The 22,320-nt window shown below is 41.0% G+C and overlaps 1 protein-coding gene across 1 annotated transcript; it reads left to right on the plus strand.

The window, feature by feature from the left end:
• Positions 1-369: 369 nt before the first annotated feature.
• On the plus strand, positions 370-20,624 carry LOC144536551 (double C2-like domain-containing protein alpha). Its single transcript, XM_078279754.1, has 10 exons — positions 370-719; positions 1,550-1,629; positions 2,417-2,491; positions 2,720-2,829; positions 7,003-7,129; positions 8,808-8,867; positions 16,270-16,469; positions 18,949-19,030; positions 19,631-19,727; positions 20,488-20,624. Exons 1-10 carry the CDS (start codon positions 374-376, stop codon positions 20,622-20,624), a joined length of 1,314 nt encoding a protein of 437 aa, XP_078135880.1. The 5' UTR covers positions 370-373.
• Positions 20,625-22,320: the final 1,696 nt, after the last annotated feature.

Below are 22,320 nucleotides of genomic sequence, written 5' to 3' on the forward strand. Positions count from 1 at the left end.
TATGAGTAATGTCTTTTTTTCAAAGTTCTAATTATGTTTAAGGAGGTTTCAGTGCAAGAGCAGTTTGAGATAAATGCTTCCTAATCACAAGTTCTTCTTCTTGACTATATGGAAAATTAAAAACTCAGAGCCTATTAGGTGTGATATCTCTGTGATGGCTAGACACATGATCTTATTCATCACCAATCATTGTACAAAGCTTACCTTGTTTTGCTTGGAATAGCAGAGGTGGAATTGAGAACAGCTTATATCTGCTGATCAATGTCTTTGCTCTTGCTTCGGCTGAATAATCCCGAAATTTCAATTATTGTTTTGCTGAAAAGTGTGATTTAACTCTTCCTTCAGCTATCTCTGTCTCTTTCCCTGCAGCCCTATGACTGTGCGAAAAGGAAAACGTTTAGGCATCTCCATCCAGGAGCACATGGCCATCGACGTATGCCCAGGCCCCATCCGCCCCATCCGTCAAATCTCTGCCTACTTCCCCCGCCTGTCGCCCACTTCCTCCTTCTCCGAGCCACTCTCACCCAATCAGGTGGCAGCGCCCACCGCACTCAGCCCTAGCAGTGCGGGCCAAGGTGGAGGAGCCACCGGAGGAGGTGGAAGCAGCAGCCTGTTGTCACCACTGTTACCAGGGGCGGTGGGCGGAGGGGGCTCACTGTCAGCCATGAGCAGCATGGACACCTCCATCGAGATCGACAGCTGTGACAGCGATGATAACAGTAAGTCACCTGAAAGTAACGACCTTCTCTAAAGCTGCTTGAGCCCAAGAATAGAAATTACCTCAACACAGATGTGGATTTTGGACAAAAGGCTGAGAATGATTCAAAGAATTTGATACACATCATGTAAACAACATATTCCGTTTAGGTATTCCGAATAAGGCCTTCTTCCGATTAAGACATGTGGGATGTGCCGGTATTATTCTGGTTTTTAAGAGCATTGTTTGGACATCAATACTGAGCATGTGTCTTAATTGGAGTTTTTACTGAAGTTTGCAGCAGTTTATGGCCTCATGCCAGATCTGGTTGTTGAACACAAACCAACTAGCCAACAGTTGCAAGGCTGGGGTAAAGATGCATGCCCAAAAGAAAAAACATTTTCCTAAGTAAGTTCAGTATCACTGCTTTAAGCTGCATTCACACTAAATAAAGCTTTGCGATGCAAAGGCGCAGGTTTGTGCCACGGTGTGGGAATGTCACTTAAATTGCCCATTTGTCTGATTGCGTTGTCTCGTTGACAGCTGATTTGGTGTGAATGCAGCCTTAGGCAGAGCCATGGTAGCAGTTTCCAGTCTATCTGAAGCTAAGCTAACCAGCTGCTGGCTGTAGCCACATATTTACCAGACAGATATGAGAGTTGGTACCAATCTTATCATCTAACTCTCAGCATGAAAGTGTTCTTGATTGTCTACAATAAGGCAAGGCTTGACAGTTTTTCCTGATAGTCCATGTTTGTATTTCTGCCATCCTTCTCTGTAATAAAGTCATCAGCTGAAAAGCAATTAGCAAAGTGGCACATTTGTAAAACATTTTTATCATCTGCGTTCCAGCCTCCTTGGGGACGTTAGAGTTTGACCTACTGTATGAGAGAGCCACCAGCTCCTTACACTGCATAGTCCTGAGAGCAAAGGTAAATACTGTTAGCTGATAACTGCACTAGAGCCAACACACCTAGTTTGTCTTGTAGCAAATATTTCATTTAACTTTGTATCAGTCATATCTTTTGTTTTCAACCAGTGACACAAAAACAAAATGCTGTTCAGTCATTTTTCTGTCACATTTTGTTTCTGTAAATGAAAAAACAACTCCTGTTCTTAGCCATGCTAAGTACAGCCTCACAGAGCCGCTAGCACGGCTGTGGACTCTATTAGTCTTGTTTCTTTTTAACATACAGCTCCATTAAATAGTTGCTAAACGGTTTGTACTGGGTATAATCACTCTAATTCAAAATAAAAGCCTGTCTTGCTGGATATTCAATCTGCAATTCCACAATTCTTACAGCAGAAAGCTGACAGCTTTTTGTTTCACTAATGTAAGAGAAAGAAATTAAAGATCTGAAGTCAGTCCACATAAATGTATTACATCATTAGTGTGTAGCAAAGAATTTCAGTTTTCCTGAATAAAATACTCCTTAATGTTTAGTTTTTAAAATAAGGAGTAATATTTTTTTAATGGGTAGTATATGGGTAGCCTTTGCACTATGTGGCTTATTAGTCGACTGAAACTATCTGTCAAATTCAAAAACTTGCCCCTCCTCCTTTCTACCGCTGTGCTTTAGATTCAGTTTGTTAATTAACTCCTCACCTCGCAGTCTGGTAATCATTTAACAATTCATTACTGGTGTGGCAGTTTGCACAATGTTCCCCACCAATTATTTCATATCTCTCCCTTATATCCTCTCTCTGTGTCTCTATTAGGGTCTGAAGCCGATGGATTTCAACGGTTTGGCTGATCCTTACGTCAAGCTGCACCTGCTGCCGGGAGCTTGCAAAGTATGATTTTATGATCAGGACATGGTTTAGTCCCTGTGTGTTTCTACAATTGAAGGAGAACTTCAGTAACCAGTTTGAGTGCACACTTAGTTTAGCTATAATTTGAGCCGCATCATGAAAGTGCAAGTGCAGACCAGTAGACCTTGCAGCCAGTAAGAACTTGTTGTCTTGTTGAGGTTGTTTGCTTTGAGATTATTGCTTTCCTCTCCTCTCTGCTGTGATGCACAGGCCAATAAACTGAAAACCAAGACCGTTCGCAACACTCTGAACCCTGTGTGGAACGAGACGCTCACCTACTGTGGAATCACTGAGGAAGATATGTACCGCAAAACACTCCGGTAAATGTTTGGTTTATGTCTGGCTATTTCTGTCTCCTTCACTTCCTGTCTCTGTGCTCTGTCTTGCCCATCGGAAAGCCGACTCTTGCTTTAAAAGGATTTCTTATCGTTTATCTTAATCACAGAGTCTTACTCTCGGTTTTTAGGCCTTTATCCTTGCTCTTCTCTCTCCTATCTTTGCTAATCCTTTGAACCCCCTCTGTCACCTCACCTTCGTTCCTCCCCATCCTCACATCTCTCCTGTCCACTAGGATCAGAAAAGATCTCCCTTCATTCCTTCTAAACAATCCCTCTCTCTTTGTCTTTCTTTACATCTGTCTCCCTGCCTTTCTCCCTTTCCAAGTTGCAGTGACAGATTGAGGTCAGACTAAGCACCACAGGGTGTTTTAATTTCATTGACCCCCTCCAGAGGTGACGAAAGCTGCGATCTGTCTCTGCCTGTGACTAAAACTTTGCCACAACGCGAGTGGGATTTAAATAGGATCGACGGTTGATCTCTCGGGGGAAATTTAGAGAAACTGGCCCTACAACCGGCCTATGACACTGTGTTAATTCAGCAGAGGCGTTTAAAGATCCACAGACAGGAGGAAGTTTAACCTATTGAAACATGTAAACATGTTGATGTCATCCACTGCAATGCAGTGAGTTTGAAATTGTCTATAAAGTGAAAAATGTCATCACTTTTTTACATCTATATAAATCTGGATTATGTAATAGACATAATTAAACAGCAAATTGTAAAGGATTAATCCAACCCTTAACAGTTAACGCATTTAATAACAGCTACGGTAGACACGTAACAGTAACCCTTGCATTTTTTTGTGAATTTTGTTTTCTTGTAGTGTGCTTTTCTTAGCACAGAATAATAAAGCTAGGCTACTTCCAGTGTATCTACAAGGTTAAACAGCAGGGTGTCCGCCCAGTCTTGAATTTCATCACTTCCAATACAGTAAGAAATCCATCATAGAAAATTGAGGTTTTCCAATTTCTCCACCGACAGCAGCTTCATTCAACCAGAACTCAATGTAACCACAAGATATGCTACCGTTTGAAAAAGGGCAGAACTCTTTTGAACAATTTTTTCTAAAATGGAATAAAACTGCAGCTCTATAATTGTTTTTGCTTTCAACATCGAACCAGCAGCTGTAACAATCAACAAACTGCAGCACATACAGTATATGCAAATTTATTTATTTAGGATAAACTCCTTGAAATGGGTCATCTCGTTTTCGAGGGGGTCCTACAATCCTATCTGGCAGATCTTAGAAGTTCAGTACTACAGTTTCATAAAATACAACTCAAAAGTTGCATTTGTGTATTTATATCATTTTATAATGACAGGAAGTCATAATTTACAATCCTTACAATGGGCCTCATTCAGCAATATCTTCCTAAGTTTTCTCTTAAAAATGTTCTTAAGAAAGTCCCTAAGAAAAGTCTACGTCGGATTCATGAAGTGTTCTTAAACAGCAGAATTGTTCGCACCTGTGTTCTTAGGATTGAAGAATCCCACGTCTTCTTAACTGAAAGCGCGTGCCAGTTGTTCCTAATTAGCATAAGAAAACACCCCGCAAATTCCCACATAAGGACATGACACTTCCTGTGCACCTCCTGGGACCGCCTTAGATGGTTGTCGGAGTCGCAGATGACTTGTACATTGCAGTGGTGGAGGAAGTACTGAATCTCAGTACTTAAGTAAAAGTACAAATAACCAGAGACATATTTACTTTAGTAAAAGTAGAAGATGTCCACTACCACAAACAAGGCCTCACTTTTAAAAGAAGTTCCTATCCTATCCAGCATAAAACGGAAATATGTTGTTAGAATCGGAATGCGGTTGGTTTTATTCATGGATGTATTTGAAGACGGTTTTATTTTCTTTAACCATGCAAGTAAGCAAATAAAGTGTGTGAAGCAGCAAAAATTGGGAGGAGATGTGACGAGGTCCAGCCAAATAAATAAGATACGAACGCGTCTTACGCTGCCTGGCGGAGGAGTAAATGACGCTGTGGAGAGGCAACTATGATTTAAAAACGGGAATTAAAAAAAAAAAAACATTTTCATTTTCACTTTTACCAGAGGCTGTATTACTGAGGGTCAGCGGCACTGTGCCCGGGCTCTTTTTTTTCAATAAATGATCAGAAATACATTACAGTACAATACTATCATTGTGAATTGTGACTCAACTGTAGAATTAAATAAAATGCAGTAAACAATTATTTGGAGCAAATTGTCCTCACTCAAATGTGAGTAAGAGTGCTCTTGAGTGTTCGTAGAATTCGTTCTTAGCTAAGAACAAATCCAAGATAAGAAAACATTAGTGAATGTCAGAATCTTCGTAAAAAGTGCGTAAGTTTAAGAACACATTTCTTCGTAAGAACGGTTGGTGAATGAGGCCCAATGTCTTTTTGTTTAATTCAGAACTGTCTGTAGGCTATTGGCCAATTAGGTTTTGCACAATAATGACCAAAAACTATGGAAGTTTATTCCTGCCAAGAAAATACACATTTATGAATGATACAAATAAAAACACTCAGAGTTAGGCAATATAAAAAGGGATTTATTTTTATTTTTTTACTTTTCTACTCTCATAAACAGGATCAGATTCCAGGTTGACTGCCAAGTAGGTCTTTACATGCAAGGAATATGCTTTGGTGTATTGGTGAATAGACAAGAAACAAATATAGAATAGAAAAAAACAACATATAATAACAACTATAATAATGGCAGAAATGAACTTCCATAAGAGCCAGGTGTCATTATTAATTCATGACTGTACTAATATCCATCCACTGTGACACTTGAAGCTTTGAAATTATACAATGTCAAACAGTATCAGTGAACATCTTTAGTTACATGGCCGACATGGACAGCATGTGTCGATTAGATTTATCACCCTGCTTTAACGACAACATTAGGAAATCTTTTGGATGTAGTAGGAAATGTGAGCTGTCAGTAACAGTAAAATATGTATGTTACCACATGCTGTGGAACTGCAGCCTTACATCGGTCTCACATTATGACTCGGCGCTTCACACTTGACTTTTTGACCTATTGTACTCACACTACCACACTCCATCCTCAAGCCCTTTGCATCACAGCCGTCATTTACTCGTACATCTAACACACCATCTTTCACCTCTCAGCTCTGACTGACTTCATCCCTCTTTTTTCTTTTTGCCTCTCACCCCGTCTTTTTTTCCCTCCATTTCCATTCTTCTCTATTTTTTGCTGCAATTTGGTTCTGAAGGCTCATAAGCTACTAGGGATGCCAACACATATCTGGTGTCTCCAGGCAACTGGCCTTTTGCACCTTCCTTATTTCTATATTACCGGGTTTTATTACCAGAACCTGGCGCTGCAGGTGACAGTGATGTTTTTTTTTTTGTGGTCATAAATTTAGTTAGAAGTTGAATAAAACCAAGAGCGAGGAGGTGGCACGCTTCTATCTGGAATTCTCTGACAGATTGCATTCTTAGTTTTCTTCTTCTTATTGCATGTCTTTCATTTACATAAAGCAGAGAAAAATGCAATCACTCTGGATGTCAGTTAGCCTGTAGCATACTGATTTTCCACTTCTGCCTATGGGCACACACGCACAGGTTTAAATAAATTCTTCCTTTTTTTATCTCTCACTCACCCACATCACTCCATCCCTCCCTCGGCAGCTTTTGATTTCACATACGCACAGCCTTCCTCCATCTCCTTTACTCCTCTCTGCTGCTCCTACCCAGTTATGCATTTCAGGTGACATTATGGCAGGTGTAAACATTTGCCAGCCCCATAAATATGGATTGACTTAACCTTGCATGATGCACTTTCACACTGTCTAAATTCCTTACTTACATATAAGCTGGATTTATACGTAGGTTTTTCTTTAATTCAGGTCAGGTCTATGTCAACAATTTCCTTCCTAATTAAATGATTCATAACATGTAATGTTGTACACACACATACACACACACGCACGCACACACATACACACGTGCGCACACACATACACACACGCGCGCGCGCACACACACGCACACACACACACACACACACACACACGCACGCACGTCTCACTCTGTCTCAGTAATCAGCTTCTCTTATTCTTATTTTCCTCTCTCCCCATCTTTGTCTCTCATATTTTTTTACCTTTCCCTCCCTCTTCTGTCTTCTTGCTCCCAGGGTGTCCGTGTGCGACGAAGACAAGCTGACACATAATGAGTTCATCGGGGAGTCGCGTGTGGCCCTGCGCCGCGTGAAGCCTGACCAGACCAAACACTTCAACATCTGTCTGGAGCATCCACCTCCTGTGAGAAGAAGAGAGGGGAGCAGATATAATAAAAGGGATAGTAAAGAAGGACTAAAAGGAAAGATGGAAATGAGTGTGTATGAGGGAGATAAATTACTTTAGGGTATATTCAATATATTAAGATTTTCTGAATCACAACGGGGTGGAAATGAGGTGAAGAGGGAAGGCAGGGAATTGTTAACGTGCCAACAGGGAGGCGTTAAAATGTCAATATTTAGTAGACCGATGATGACCACACACTTGGGTCATATAATATATAAAACACCAAATGTGTCTGTACAATCTCTGTAGCATCGTTGGCAATAGAGCTGAACAAATGCTTCCCAAAAGCTGCTGGACAAAAACACCAAGATTCCCTTTTCATTTGAGATTACAGGTTGTTTAATGCTATATTAATATTTGAGAGGAAACAGCCAATACATAGGCTGATTTTCCTGATACATCAACATAAACATTCATAAATATTTAAACCAAGGATCCCCCAAATGTGTTTATTAGTTTGGTAAGAAATTAATATACTGACTTAGACAGGCATTTATAGTTAAACAGTACACTGTATTGTTAAAGATGACAATAACACTAAAGATAAAAATGCACTCAGAACAGTAAACTTCAAAAGGAAATGTAATCATCATAAATAATAGTAAATAAAAACAATGAACACAAAATGTTAAAGGAATAGTTTGAATATTTTAGGAAATACATGTATTTGTTTTCTGGCAGATAGTTCGATAAGAAGAATGATACCACTTTCACATCTATACACTAAATAGGTAGCTACAGTTAGCAGCCAGTTAGCTAAGCTTAGCATAAAGACTGGAAATAGGGGGAAACGGCTTGCCTGGCTCTGTCCAATGATTCCAAGTACTTGCACATGTAAAGGTCACTAATTAAGACATTGTATTTCAGCCCTTTAAACCAAAGTGTAAAAACAACAAGCTGTGGTTTTACGAGGGGCTATGGGACCTGTTGCCATGCAACCAGGGGAAACTCCAGGAAGTTACTGTTCCCAGTCAAGAAATAGTCCAAGCATAAACCAAGGAAAACAGCCCCTGACCAAAACTACCCAAAGGGCAGTGGCCACATAGTAGTATATAGTATAGTATATTTTGAATGAAGCCAATATTTGCTGGTAATACCGGCTACTGAGAATTACAAATGGGTTACGACAAGGTATCATATTCATAGCTCACAAACAGCTTTTTGTGCTGGCTAAATGTCAGCCGGGTCATGCGTGGGAAAAGGGTACATAGAGATTGGTAGAATAAAGGGAGAGAGAATAAGCAAGGGGGGGCAGTGGAGTGTCAATAGAGAGCAAGTGAGAGAGATGAGAAACAAATGGATTAAAAAATAAAAGTGGTGGAGAGCGGGGGGCATGTGAGTGAAGAAGGGGCGGGAGGGCGCTGGGTTTTTTGTTCTTCATGCGTTGGAAAGGGCTGTTGGTATTAGATTGGCCCTCTGAGGCCAGTGGCCACTCTGCGATCAAAAGCTAAAGCCCCTCTGTCATTCTGCGACCAGACGTTGTGTCGTGCCTTTAATTTTCAAAGTGGCTTCAGCTTTGACTCAATATGTCTATCTCTTTCTGTTCATCCTATGCTCCTCTGTCCTGCTTGAACAGCTTTTCTGTCAGTCATATATCTCCTTATTATTGATCTCTTTCTCTTCTTTTTGCCTCCAGCTGCCTTCACCGACTGCAATGAGCACAGCCCTGAGAGGAATCTCCTGCTACCTGAGAGAGGTGACTCCGACTCCTCTTATTTTGCTCAACATGACCCAAAGGACAACACAAGGGCTACCCAATATGAGACTACATTGCTTACATGACTACAAGCATTATCTTAAAAGGATGAGAATTAACCTGTTTATATTTCAGGGTTGCTATTAGTTGTACTTCATGTTCTTCATCATCGTTTATTTAAGAAACATCAGAGCAACACGTTTTACTATTTACAGTTATGTGAAAAAATTAGGACACCCATGCTAAAGTTGACTAAAAAGAGGAATAAAAAAATCATCTTTTGGAAATTGATCTTAATGCCTTAATTAAAAAAATGAGGAAAAATCCAATCTTTAAGACACCAATTTAGTTTGTGAATGAATAATGTATCGTAAATAAATAAATGTTCTTTCTTAAAATACGGAGCATAAGTAAGTACACCCCTATGTTAAATTCCCATAGAGGCAGGAAGATTTTTATTTTTAAAGGCCAGTTATTTCATGGATCCAGGATACTATGCATCCTGATAAAGTTCCCTTGGCCTTTGGAATTAAAATAGCCCCACATCATCACATACCCTTCACCATACCTAGAGACTGGCATGGTTTTATTTCAGTTAGCCTAATAGCTGGTTTGATTTGCATTGAGAGATGATTTTATGGAAAGTACCCCATGCCAATCTCTAGGTATGGTGAACGGTATGTGATGATGACACCGCTTGATTACATGACTCGAGCGGGCCGGCCGGTTGCACGGTTACATTCGGTCTCGTTCAGTAGCCTGGTGCGCGGTCTAGGTAGCTCATTTCCTGATTGATTCTACCACCACCACTTCAGTGGAGGCGCTAATGAGCTAGATTACTACACACACAGTAGCAGAAGAATACCAGCTACACACAAAGGCACGAATGAGGTAAAAGAAAAAAACAGGAGTGAGTCGGTTCACTGACGTATGGCACTCGATTCTCCCGGTTCAGTGACACGAGTCGGGTTAATTAACCGGCTCTTCGGTCAGTTCGTCAACACTAGTAGCGGGGGAGAATTTATGAGCAGCCCCGCCCCCACCCGCTGCAGACAGCCGACAGGATTGAAACAACAGCCGCTGACTTTAGAGTGAAAAAACGTGACAGCGTACATTGATGTTAAAATGTATACAGGTTGGCAGGACAGTCTGAAATGTTTTGCACGGTCTTTCGCTGTACGTTTTGTTGGTAAATGTGAGATGTTCGCGTCTCGTCTTCATATCGGAAACCAGCTCTCTCTCACTCCCGCTTGGTCAGTGGCACTCAGAGTCACATTATACTGACGTAAAGTCTGGCACGTGGGACTGCTGGGATTGGTTGAAGTCGCAGGAAACTCCGGTTATTGGTCAAATTTGCGGAAAAGTTGCGGTGATTGGTCAAAATTGCGAGTCGCACCAAAGTCAAGGTGATTGGTTGAATTTGCGTGAATTGGCGCAATCGCGACATCACGATATCCTGGAGGGACTGACATTTCATAAACTAAACAGTAAATTTAATTTTATGTTTAAGAATTGCGGGTTAAGATGTGTGCCATTAAAGTTAAAGTATTTAACACAAAGTGTGTATGCTTAATATCGCAGCTCACCATTCTGCAAACCATTTGCATGTGTTGTTATGCTGTTCCAGACATATGGAAATAAACAGAAACTAACATAAGACATTAAAATCAATTACCAGACTCATTTGAGTCATGTAATCCATTAAGCCAGTTAATTACATGTAGTACATTTCAAATCAATCTTAAACTGAATCATTTAGTTGAATTTTTGTATCATGTGGAAATGAATAAAAAAAAATTAAATGCTGCCTGGTACGAAAAAGGGAAAACACATGCAAATATCTAAAACTGTACAGGTCGAAATTATAATTCAATTTGCAGCAATTCCCGAGCATCTGAGAAGCTTTTTGCTTCTTCCCCGCCAGTCGTCATGATTCGGCGTAACAACTACCAGGGTCATTAACATACTGATCAGCATTCAAGAGGTTCTTTGCATTGACTATTTATGGTTAAAAATGGGGCTGATTCACATACACACACACACACACACTTGTAGGTAATCTTGGAATTTATAAAGAGAACATTGCTTACAGATGTGCGTACGCACGGTTTTATAAATCTGAATTCTTTTGGGCGTACGTACACTTTTAGTAAGGATCCTATGTACAGTCTTATAAATGAGACCCCAGGTTCTTTAATTAACAATCCAATCTCAGCTGTTACAAGTTATTAATGTCTTAGTTTTCATTAGACACAGAGATGATTGTAGAGCCTCTCATCACATATCAGTTAAATTAACGAAGGGGCCGGTGTAGTCCTTTAACTTCATCAAGAGAACTGGAGTAAAACTGCCTCTGTGTTTCTTTCCACAGTCAAGGTTGTTTAATGTGATCGTCGTGCCAGTTCTCTGCCTTGCAAACCCACCCACAAATGTATCTCCTTCCCATTCGTCTGTCACTGTGGTTGGCTGGCTCCACATCGATGCCTGTTTATTTTCACCTCCCTAATGAGTCGCTCTCTATCGATCTGTGAAGGTCTGAGCTGCTCCATTCAGATACTTGGTGGAAATTATCCTCACTAATTGCGAATCTCGTACTCAGTCACAGCAGATGGCGAACTGGCTCTTGGCAGTAATTCCCAGACGATTCCCATAGAAAAATACAGATACGAAAAGGGCGAAATAGCAAAGAGAGATTTAGGAAAAAAGAACAGAGCAAGCTGTTGAGACCATTAGAGAAAGGATGGGAGTAGCATGTAAGAGTGTGTGGGGTGTGGCATATTGATCGCCCTGGCTGTGTCCACCTCTCGCCTGAAGATAAGACTTAATGAGAGATGAAGAGCGATAAAGGAGAGGGGAGATATTTAATGATGGAAACCATTTTACGTTAAAATGGCATTATAGGCATTAAAACAGAGCCTTTTCCCCATTTTCTGTGGTGAAACGAAAACTTGATAAAGATGAACCTGCAGTGATGAGAAACAGCTCGTCTTCCCTATAAATAACATACATGAATTGATGCTGTTGGCCATGAGGGTGAGTCACGGTGCTGTGAGAACATCGTCTTCCCCCTCTGTTGCCACTTCCTCCCTTTCTTTCATGTGTCACTTTGAATCTACTCTGTTGTTCCGCTTGTTGCCAAATGCTTTGGTAACAGTTTGATGTTGTCTATGGAAAATGTTTGAGCCAGGAGCGACAAAGTGCAAGAATATGTCTTTAAGGCTGGTGCTTCATTCTGTCCGAGACAGGTCTCTGCCATTGGACTGTGAAAGTGATAGATGAGTTTGTCTCTAGGCTGTAAAGGTGTACTCGAATGTTAGTTAAAAGTCACTGAGCTCTTTAGATGCATTTGCTTATGAGAGAAAGAAGAGAGATTAACTACATCACAACAAAGTACACAAAGTGCATTTTAAAGAAGGCTGTGAAACTTTTAAAAGAAGAAATGATGCATTTTTCTTCTCACAAATAGGTTAAATTCATAAACAATAGAACTCACCCTGCTCATTTCAGTGCACTCAGGGGTTTTGCAGCTACTGCCTTACTTGGTAGGCAACGGACAAAATAAAGCAAATATATACCCATGAATCGATTTGTTTTGGGTCTTAAATTTGGCAGTAAAGCCAACACAATACGCAGAGAGTAAAGCACAGCGCAGGTATTCATCATCAAGGGTGGCAAGGAAGCTATTTCCCGTTGCTAGGTAACAACATGCTGTTATCTCATTGGTAGTGCTTTCGAAAGGTCAGCGGAAACTAGGTCAAAGTTGAAATAATTCAAACTTTGAGCGCAGCGTAAAGCGGCAAATCTGAGCGGTGCGCAGCTCATAGTTGGGCGCCACCGCCCTCCCCATAGGAAATCAATGGAACGGCTGGCGCAAAGCAGTTTTGCCGCCTATCATGTGTAACAGTTGGGTTCAGTCTGGTTGAGTCTTAAAGGTCCCATGGCATGAAAATTTCACTTTATGAGGGTTTTTAACATTAATATGAGTTCCCCCAGCCTGCCTATGGTCCCCCAGTGGCTAGAAAGACATGGTATCGGCTAGAATCGTGTTTTAGGGCCACACAGAAGTACTACTGTTACACTTTGTTTTTGCATTCATCTTGTCACCTGTAGCAATAGCGGCCATTGTTCAACAAAAGTGACATAAGCCTGCTTTGATTTCTGCTGTGTGAATGCAGGCAAACAGGAACTGTACCGTCAATTGATTTTTTTGGCCTCAGTAAACACAACACCGACATATTATTATTTTATCACATTTTGGAGCGTGATTGCAAACAGCAGTGGTTTATTTACACATCTAACAGACACGGAGTAACATTATCATTCATTTGAAGTCGTGTTTGAGTCCACAAGTCCAATATTCACTCTCCTTTTAGCTATGTTTTGACCAACTCTTGAGGGGAATATGTGACTCTTTAACTGCTAAATGCTCCACTTTGTTCACCCGCTAACTCTGTCCGTCTGCTGTTTGTTTGGTGCTGAGCAGGTAATGTGCAGTGTGTTTATCAGAGTTTTTTCACTGAAAACAGCTGCCAGCTGCATAACGACGCTGATGGGAGCAGTGAGAGTGAATTAAAACTGTGAAGTTATTGGCTGTAAATAGCCCTTGAATTGGACCAAAAAAGGTGCTGGTACTCTGGTAATTCAGCAGTTACATGACATGATCATGGCATGTGTCTGGATATATTTATATTTATACACAGTGTGCGATTTGCAGGGGGGGGGGGATTTCCCCCTTTCTGGTCTACATATCTCTGCCTCTGCTCAATTATTTTTTATCCCCGGTGGGGACAAAGTGTATCCCCCCTCAAAGTGATAATCTATTTCACCAATAGCTTAGTCCATGTATTAATTATATACCTAAAATAGAAGTATTTTACACTAAGTAAAGCATTGTAACGTGAACAGTATGAAGTGTGATTAAACAATAAAATCTGAGCGGCAGTTACTGCTTTTATTTAGCCGCTACAGAGCTCCGGGAAGGCGGCTACCAGCGGCAGTTGTTTAGCCGCCAACAGGTGACTGCGAGCCGGCTACAGGCACCGCCAGATGACAGTTCTTTCAGGGGCCACGGTGGTGGAGTTTAGCCAGAAAAAGTGAGCGTCATGCAGAGATGACAGTTAAGTTTGGGCACCAAAACGACTCGTCAAATTTAGGAAAAAAAAAAAATCGGATTTGGATGAAAACACTCCAGTGGAACGAAGGAGCATTTCCTGGCTGAAAGTATTTTGTTTTCGCCGCATAGGGAACTCCGCTCTCCGGCTTGAAAGCGCTGTGTTTTACGTTGACACCATGTTGTGTTTTGGCATGGCCGGCCAAGCTGTACTATGTCCATGGTATTGGAAGGGGGATTTAATTGCATGTTTTGTTGTGCGTGAACAAACACCCCCCCCCCCCGCGCTTTCTTCACAATTCGCACCCTGTTTATATGCATGTCTTGGTAATAAGTTAGTAACACAACATTTTCACTAGCCACTATTCTGTGGGATATTACATTATTATTATAATTTTATTTGATTATAGTTGACTGTGGTGCGCTACAATTTACTTGAAGAACTAGATTTACAACTTTTTTTAAATGTAGGCTAAATGACCACCCAAATCAAGACTACATAAAATGTAGGCTGTGCTCTATCACTACAGTGTACTGTGTTTTTCTTTTGTATAAAAAAATGCAACCGATTAAGACACAAACATTAAAAGAGTAGCTTCTTATTGCATAAATGGTGCAGGGGTGTAGAAGATTAATTGAAAGTGGTTTGGAGTGAGCGCTCACGTGTCACTCAAGCAGAGAGCAGCTGGCACACGCTCCTGTGACGAGAAGCGTGTGCACAGAGCAAAAGTGTGTCGATTAGCCCACAGCAGCTTTAAAGAAGAACTTGCATATTGTTGCCTGTTTCATCAGCAGGTCATGGCACAAGACATTTTCAATATATAACGCCTCCTTTTAACTCTGAACCTTAAAGGAGAACTCCAGGCAATGTTTACGTTAATCTTGATCGCTATAAGTATGTGAGTACTGTCGATAGCAAAAAAAATGAGCCGAATCGGTGCTAGCAACATGGAGCTGCTGCAGCTAATGCCGAGAGCTGCCACTTAGGGCAGTTTTGGGGGCATATCATAAAGAGTGCATTTGTGCCTCTTAACAGACACAAAATGCAATTAAAATGTCTGTGAAACATGAACAGGGCCCTTACATGACAACAAGATGCGTTTTCAACTCAGACATTGTTTAAATTCACCTACCCTGTTAGCCGCTAGCTGCTGTCTGGGATGAGTGAGTGTGTTCAGCCAGGCTTCGGTAATAATCATCAAGCAGCAGTTCTGTGTGTATTTGTAGCATATATATCCATTTTGTGTGTGATCCATCTGGCATTGTTGAATAGTAGTCTCTGCAGTGGCGAACTGTGTGTTAGTTGCCTTAGCCAGGCTAGCAGGCCCGACCGGCATCCTTCTACTTCCTCCCCGCCTTCCCCGCCCGACAACAATCCACGGGCGCAGGCTGGTCTGGTGGATGTCTTCCAGAGGACAGTTCATGCTTTCGCAGCTAAAGTTTTGCGCCGAAAAAAGTTTATTTCCCCCTCACAAATAGGTAATTGAGCACTGTAGTGGTTATGATCATATCAGTGACTATGTAACTACATGGAAACTGACCAAATTATGGCTGTTTCTTGTACAGTAATAGCATTACTGAAGGCTAGCTCTAGCTCCATAGTTACGTTACTCCAAGCTTCTTCCCTTGTGAACACCTCCGCTCTTCACACACTACGCTCCAATCTGCACACTGCTGTTTACGTTTTCCTGCTACAACTGAATTCCCGCAGGACTTCACCGCAAGACTACAGCCAGCCTTCTGTAACGCTGTTACTTTACAAGAAACAGGCATCATTTGGCCCGGTTCCGTGTAGTTACATAGTCACTGATATGATCAGTTACCTATTACCTATTTGTGAGGGGGAAATCAACTTTTTTCGCCGCAAACATTTCACTGCGAAAGCATGAACTGTCCTCTGGAGGACATCCACCAGGCCACGGCAGGCGAGGAAGGCTGGGAAGTAGAAGGATGCCGGTCGGGCCTGCTAGCCTGGCTAAGGCAACTAACACACAGTTCGCCACTGCAGAGACAATTGCATTTTGTGTCTGTTAAGAGGCACAAAGGCACTCTTTATGATATGCCCCCAAAACTGCCGTTTTAGCTAAGTGGCAGTTAGCTACAGCAGCTCCATGTTGCTAGCACCGATTCGGCTCGTTTTTTTTTTGCTAACGTCACATACTTATAGCGATCAAGATTAACGTAAAAATTGCCCGGAGTTCTCCTTCAAGTCAGTAATGTAGCAGCTACAAATGCAGCTCACACACCTTTTTTTCTATGTCTTTTTCCTGTATCCCCTTTTTCTCTCTTCAGTGGGAGACTGAGCAGCAGAGAAGTCTAGAGGAGAGAGGCCGTTTGTTGCTCTGCCTGCAGTACTTTCCTCCAGCCAGTGACGGCAACGTGAAGGTCGAGGCCAAGGAGAGGGCTCGTGGCGGGCTGTGTGTGGGCGTGAAACGCTGCGCCCACCTGGCAGCCATGGACGTCAACGGCTACTCAGACCCCTATGTTAAAACGTAAGGACATCAAAACACTAACTGAAATCCATGGTGTATTTGATGAGATAAAATGGAGTAATCCTGCTAGCTGTGCGATTAAATAATGAATACACAACTTCAGGCTGATGGATTTATGTTTCACGACCCTCATTTCAGAACAAATTTCCACATGACCTATCTAGCGCCAATCTCCCTCTCCACCTCATTACCTGTGTTTGGTCTTAACTGGCCGTTAGCTCATACTGACCCCATGAATCACCTTTTGTCGCCACTCATGAGTGATGATCGATGGCTCGAGTTAACCTTGCACAAGTGAAAGCTATTGTGAAATATATCACTCACTCACCAAGATAATAGTAAGTGTGTGTGTATTGACAGCCTTCAAACTGGATTGAAAAGCAGTGACATGGGCATACTGTATCATGGAGGAGAGTGCTATTGTTGGTGTCATAGAGGTTCTTTGGAGTTTCATTACTCACTGATGAAAGAAAATCAATACTGTGTGTGTGTGTGTGTGTGTGTGTGTGTGTGTGTGGCTGTGCCAGAGAGGGCAGGAAGGTCCCTGGGTTGAATGATGCATTCTGACAGAAACTGGACAAATGAGCTTTAAAATCCCCCTCTTCTTCACTGGGTGTTCTCCTGAGTGCTGTTTCTGGCTTCGAGGATGTTTCTGGAATGAGTAAAACACTAAACAACCTCCCGTCACACACACATGCAGCAATCGCACACACATGCCACAAACACACACACACACACACACACACACACACACACACACAATGCTAGGCATGTCACCACACTCGCCTCACTTCAGTACACACGCATCTCCCTTCTCCTTTCCTGTCATTCCTCCCTCTTTCTTTACATACACTGAGCCTACGCACACATCCCTCACACATCCACATCATGCACCTTGTTTCATTTTGAATGTGTGCTTGCATCTTTGCCCTTTGGCGGGAGCTTTTTCCCAGATGCTTTGTTGTGTCTGAGAGCGTGTGGGAACATACGCTCTCCGAGCTGTGGGTGGCGGGTGGAAAGCAAATGTGAGTAGAGATTTTGCCACGCTCCTTCCAGCTGGCTTAAAAATACCCTGAGAATTTAATGACACCTCTCAAAAGGGATGCTGGACTTTTTAAATCTGTGCCATGTTGGTAATCAGTCCTCACACTCACATATGGTTAGTTTTACAAATAATATATTAATATTGAATTGAATAGGTCGACATTTTGGGAAATACGCTTATTTACTTTCCTGCTGAGAGTTTGATGAAAAGATATACCTCTGTCATGTCTGTACAGTAAATGTGGAGCTACAGCAGCTGGTTAGATTAGTTTAGCTCAAAGACTGGAAATAGAGGGTAATAGCTCGCTTGGCTGTGTCCAAACTCCAAAGGTAACACAATCCACCAATCTATATGTTCTATCATACAGGATTTACACAGATAGGCTACAGCCTATAATCACAACCTGATACAATATCAACACCTGTACGGTACCATACAGGACAGCGAATCATAGCATCCTTTATTAATTAGCAAGGAACAAATAGCTCATATTGTAACGTTAGTTACTCGGGTAGCCTACTCATAGAACTACCATTTTCCCCAGTCAGTAAATATACAGTACAGCGTTATATTTGAGATGAACCTCTATCTAAGGAATAAACAGTTGAAATGATTAGCTAACGGTTAAACTTACTAGTGCACACCGTTCTCGTAATACATCCATGGTGCACACACATGCTATGCTACGTTGCCTAGCAACCCTGATGTTCTCCTCTGTATAATGAAGTTTGTTGTTGTACGGTACTCACGTGATTGATCTGTACGTAATTCTGCGATTCTGCTAGTCTTGGGCGCCACAATAAAATATGCTCGTTCATTGTCAAAGCATATAACCAGTCCACTCAGCCTCTCTGGTCCCAGTATAGCAGTAGTCAAAAACAGCAGAAAGTCGTTCCTCACACACTGCACTGAAGCTAAAACTTCCCCAGTTAGCATTACCATGTTAGCCATGACAGACCCAGCATGCACCTGTTGAGGTGTGTTTGATTTGGGTTACCGCGTGCCCACCGGGTGGTGCATAAAACCATGATTAAGGTTAATACAACCTTTTTCTTTTTTACCTGCATTGTTGTACTGTTCACAAATTGCTTAAGCCGTGCGACTGCAAAAATACCTAAATATCAACAACAAAAATCAAATATAAATGACTGATTTTGACAATAAAAAAAAATGTGTGTATATATATATATATATATATATATATATATATATATATATATATATATATATATATATATGTAAACACACAAAAATGACTTTGTTACACTAGTTGCTTTCACTTGTTTCTTTATGAACTTACTCTGGCCTTCACATAGTTATAGCACTGGTTACTGTCATCATTAGTGCCATACTGTTCCTTTCAGCTGTACTATATGACCTGTGAATGGTAATGACCAGACTCATATATGATGGTATCACATTTCTCTGTCTCAGGTATCTCAAGCCAGACGTCCAGAAGAAATCCAAGCACAAAACAGCGGTCATAAAAAAGACACTCAACCCGGAGTTTAATGAGGTAGACATCCATATTCATCTCTACATGCATAACTGTGAGAGCGAGAAGCACATTTTCAGGGGTTGAATGTAAAGAGACAGCTCATTTAGATATAGTCCTGAGAGACGCTATGCTGCATGCAAAGAGTCTGGAACCTTTTTGTAAGACAAGCCAATTACAGTGCAGCACACTGCCGCATTAGTGAGTAGTTTGGGGTACGCGTACCCCTAGGGGGTACTTTGGAGTACTGCAGGGGGTACGTGAGATTTTTGCAAAATGCTAATTTAAAAATATGTCATGCATTATTGTGAAAATGATTGTACTATAATAATGAATGAGCTTACTGATGGATTCTAAACATTTGAAACGTAGCATTTAAATGTTTTTCAGTTACATGGTTGTTGATTAATAAATCTATCACTGCCAGCGCTGTATTGTACCTGTATTGTTTTGCACTGGTCAGGGGGTATTTGGTTTAAGAAACAATTCAAAGGGGGTACATTATTGAAAAAAACTTTGAGAACCGCTGGGAGGTTTATAGAGGAAGAGAAACGCTTCTTAGGTGTGATCTTCTGACCTTTGCTTATCCACCCACCTCTTGCCCTCTTTGTTTTCACCCAGGAGTTCTTCTATGAAATCACCTTCTCAGAGTTAGCCACCAAGACGCTGGAGGTCACTGTGTGGGACTATGACCTGGGAAAGTCCAATGACTTCATAGGTGACTTCAAAGGCAGCTAATGAGTTCATGCTAGTGTGTGGAATACTGATTAGCTGCCTGGCTACTTCATTAGCAGTACAATAATGTTGCACCCATGGCAGATGTTACCAAAGATATTTTAAGCTGTTCGCTATTATCTGCTGCTCAGTGCACACTGAGTGTAATTTGCAGGGTTAAGTTGCCAAAATGGTGTCGGTGACATTGAGCTTCATACTATTCTTGCTCTACCAGTGGTACATTTTACACCTGTTTCTCTATCTGAACACCATTTTGTCTACTTCTTTTCTGAGATCTTTTAAAGATTTTTGTTTTTTACAGTAGGTAAAGGTCAAGTCTGGTGTTTTTCTCCATTTTGTTTTTTATTTCTAAAAATCCTATGAAAAGACCAACAACCTACATCTGTCTCTCAATACTTTCAGACTTCTTTTTCTTAATCCAGTTTGAACTATGTAATAAAGTTATAAACATCCCATGCAATAATGATGATCTTAAAAAAAATAAAAATAAAAAAGGTCACTCTAACACCTGTTTAAATAAATTGTGTGCAGGTGTAGGCTGAAGCCATAGATGATTACGCCTATGCTTCTTGCAATACACAACCTATTTGACATCAAAAGTAGTATAAGATAAAATGCCCACATGCCATTCAAAAAAACATTTAAACTGTTACTAAATACATAAATTCTCATTGTCATTTATTTAAACATTCCCTTTCCTCTTGAGTCACATTGACTTTCTTTTTTGTCTCTGCACTGGGTAGGCGGTGTGTCCTTAGGGTGTCACTCACAGGGAGAAACTCTGCAGCACTGGATAGACTGTCTAAAGAACAAGGGCAAGAAGGTGGAGCGCTGGCACACACTAACCAACGAGCTGCCTGGATCCACACTGCAGGAATGAACTGATCCTCTTCCACTGTACTGACGCTGGAGAGACTGCCAGACAAGAGATGTTTCATTGCATGCTCTGAGGATTTTCTGCATGAAGGATTCATATCCTACTTACTTTGTGTCATAATTGAGATTATAATTCATAACGACATACCCAGGGGGTCACACTCAGAGATCAATACTCTAATTTCAGCTCTAAATAGATCTGATGCAAATCTGAGAAATTGTCCCCACCGCAAAGCTAACAGCATGAGAATTTTCATAATCATATTTATTAGGATCCATGTCTCTTTTGTGGATTTATCTATTAATCTAAATGCTCCTCTGAGCTGCTCCAAACTAGTCAGATTTCAATCAACAAGATAAATTGAAATCATGCAAGAACATATAATGAGGGCGAAAGCTGAATTATTCTGCGGTTCAACTCTCATGTCAGGTTTACTTGCTCTTATTACATTCAGCCTGTTATTTTCATAAACTGCTGACACCGTTATGTCTCACATCAGCGCACATACCTCTCCCTTGCAATAATGTTTTGCCTAATGCTTCCGAAGACCTCCAAGGGGTCTTAATATTGTCAGACATTTTGATTGCCATCAGATTGCCTGCAGAAAACAGGAGAGACAATTGGTTCTTCCATTTTGATGGTTAGTGTCAGTTATTTGCATGTTTGGTGTTGATGGAGCAAACTACAAGACAAATATGTGCCAGGCACTGCTGCAGGATGTTCATCATTGTGTTGCTCCCAATTCTCCTGAGGTGTGTTGCTCTGATTTACTGAAGAGAAGTTTTTATTTAATTCAAGGATAACAGTTTTTTTTTATACGTTGTTCAGCTGTTTAATGTGTTAGCTCTAATATCACAGTGTCAGTGACACGTGGTGACACGTTGATGATGTTGATCTAATTTTACTTCACGATCCCTGATTTGTATGGAGGAGAAGAGTGACGTAATTAACATTGAAGTTTCAGAGCAGAGTGGTTTATGGAGAGCTGTGCATGATCATGCTGTACTCTGATGCACCGTGAATAAAATCCTCAGCCTTTGTTTGATATCTAAACTACAAATATGAATGGAGTGTCGAGCACAGTGTTGTCTGGTAACTCTCCATGTCTGCTGCTTCATAGATGGCATTGACCAAGCTGCAGGCTTTATCTCAGTCTTATGTGGTTAAAGAGGCATGCTGAAATTACCAGTGGTGTTCATATGTAAATATAAATTGCGTTTCCCATGCTTTGGATGTTTGTCTTTTGTAACTTAAAGTGTGCATGATTGTGTTTGTTTTTCATAAAACATTCATATTGATGTATTGTGTGTATCCCTGAATTTCTATTGTATTTGATCCAAAGTGGCCTCTTTGAATCTCTAACGTTTACTAGCAGCTCAGTGGCGATCCAATAAAGCCAATACTGCCATCTAGCCTTCAGGATCTGCAGCTGCAGCCTCTTCTCTGACAGTAATGTGAACAAAAGTGATCCAGCAGGTCAGAGGCACACACCACAGAAAATCAACAAAAGCATCAGTGTTGGTTTAACACTTTACACTCTTGTGTATAGAAGCACAAAACCTATCAGATTACAATATATCTCAGTTAAGGCTTCAAACTATTATATGGACGGCAATAGTAGCGTAAAAATTAAATAAAAATATTTTACTTTAAAAACGTCCTATCTATCTATCTATCTATCTATCTATTCATTTGAAGA

The sequence above is a fragment of the Sander vitreus genome, chromosome 21 (assembly GCF_031162955.1).
Source record: "Sander vitreus isolate 19-12246 chromosome 21, sanVit1, whole genome shotgun sequence".
In the NCBI taxonomy this organism is placed as follows: Eukaryota; Metazoa; Chordata; class Actinopteri; order Perciformes; family Percidae; genus Sander; species Sander vitreus.

Bases quoted from the DNA above. Each gene is read 5' to 3' on its own strand.
- LOC144536551 (XM_078279754.1), top strand. From the start codon at position 374: ATGACTGTGCGAAAAGGAAAACGTTTAGGCATCTCCATCCAGGAGCAC. The intron at 2,830-7,002 runs GTAAATGTTTGG...TCTTGCTCCCAG, and splicing joins ATGTACCGCAAAACACTCCG to GGTGTCCGTGTGCGACGAAG. The intron at 8,868-16,269 runs GTGACTCCGACT...TTCTCTCTTCAG, and splicing joins TCTCCTGCTACCTGAGAGAG to TGGGAGACTGAGCAGCAGAG.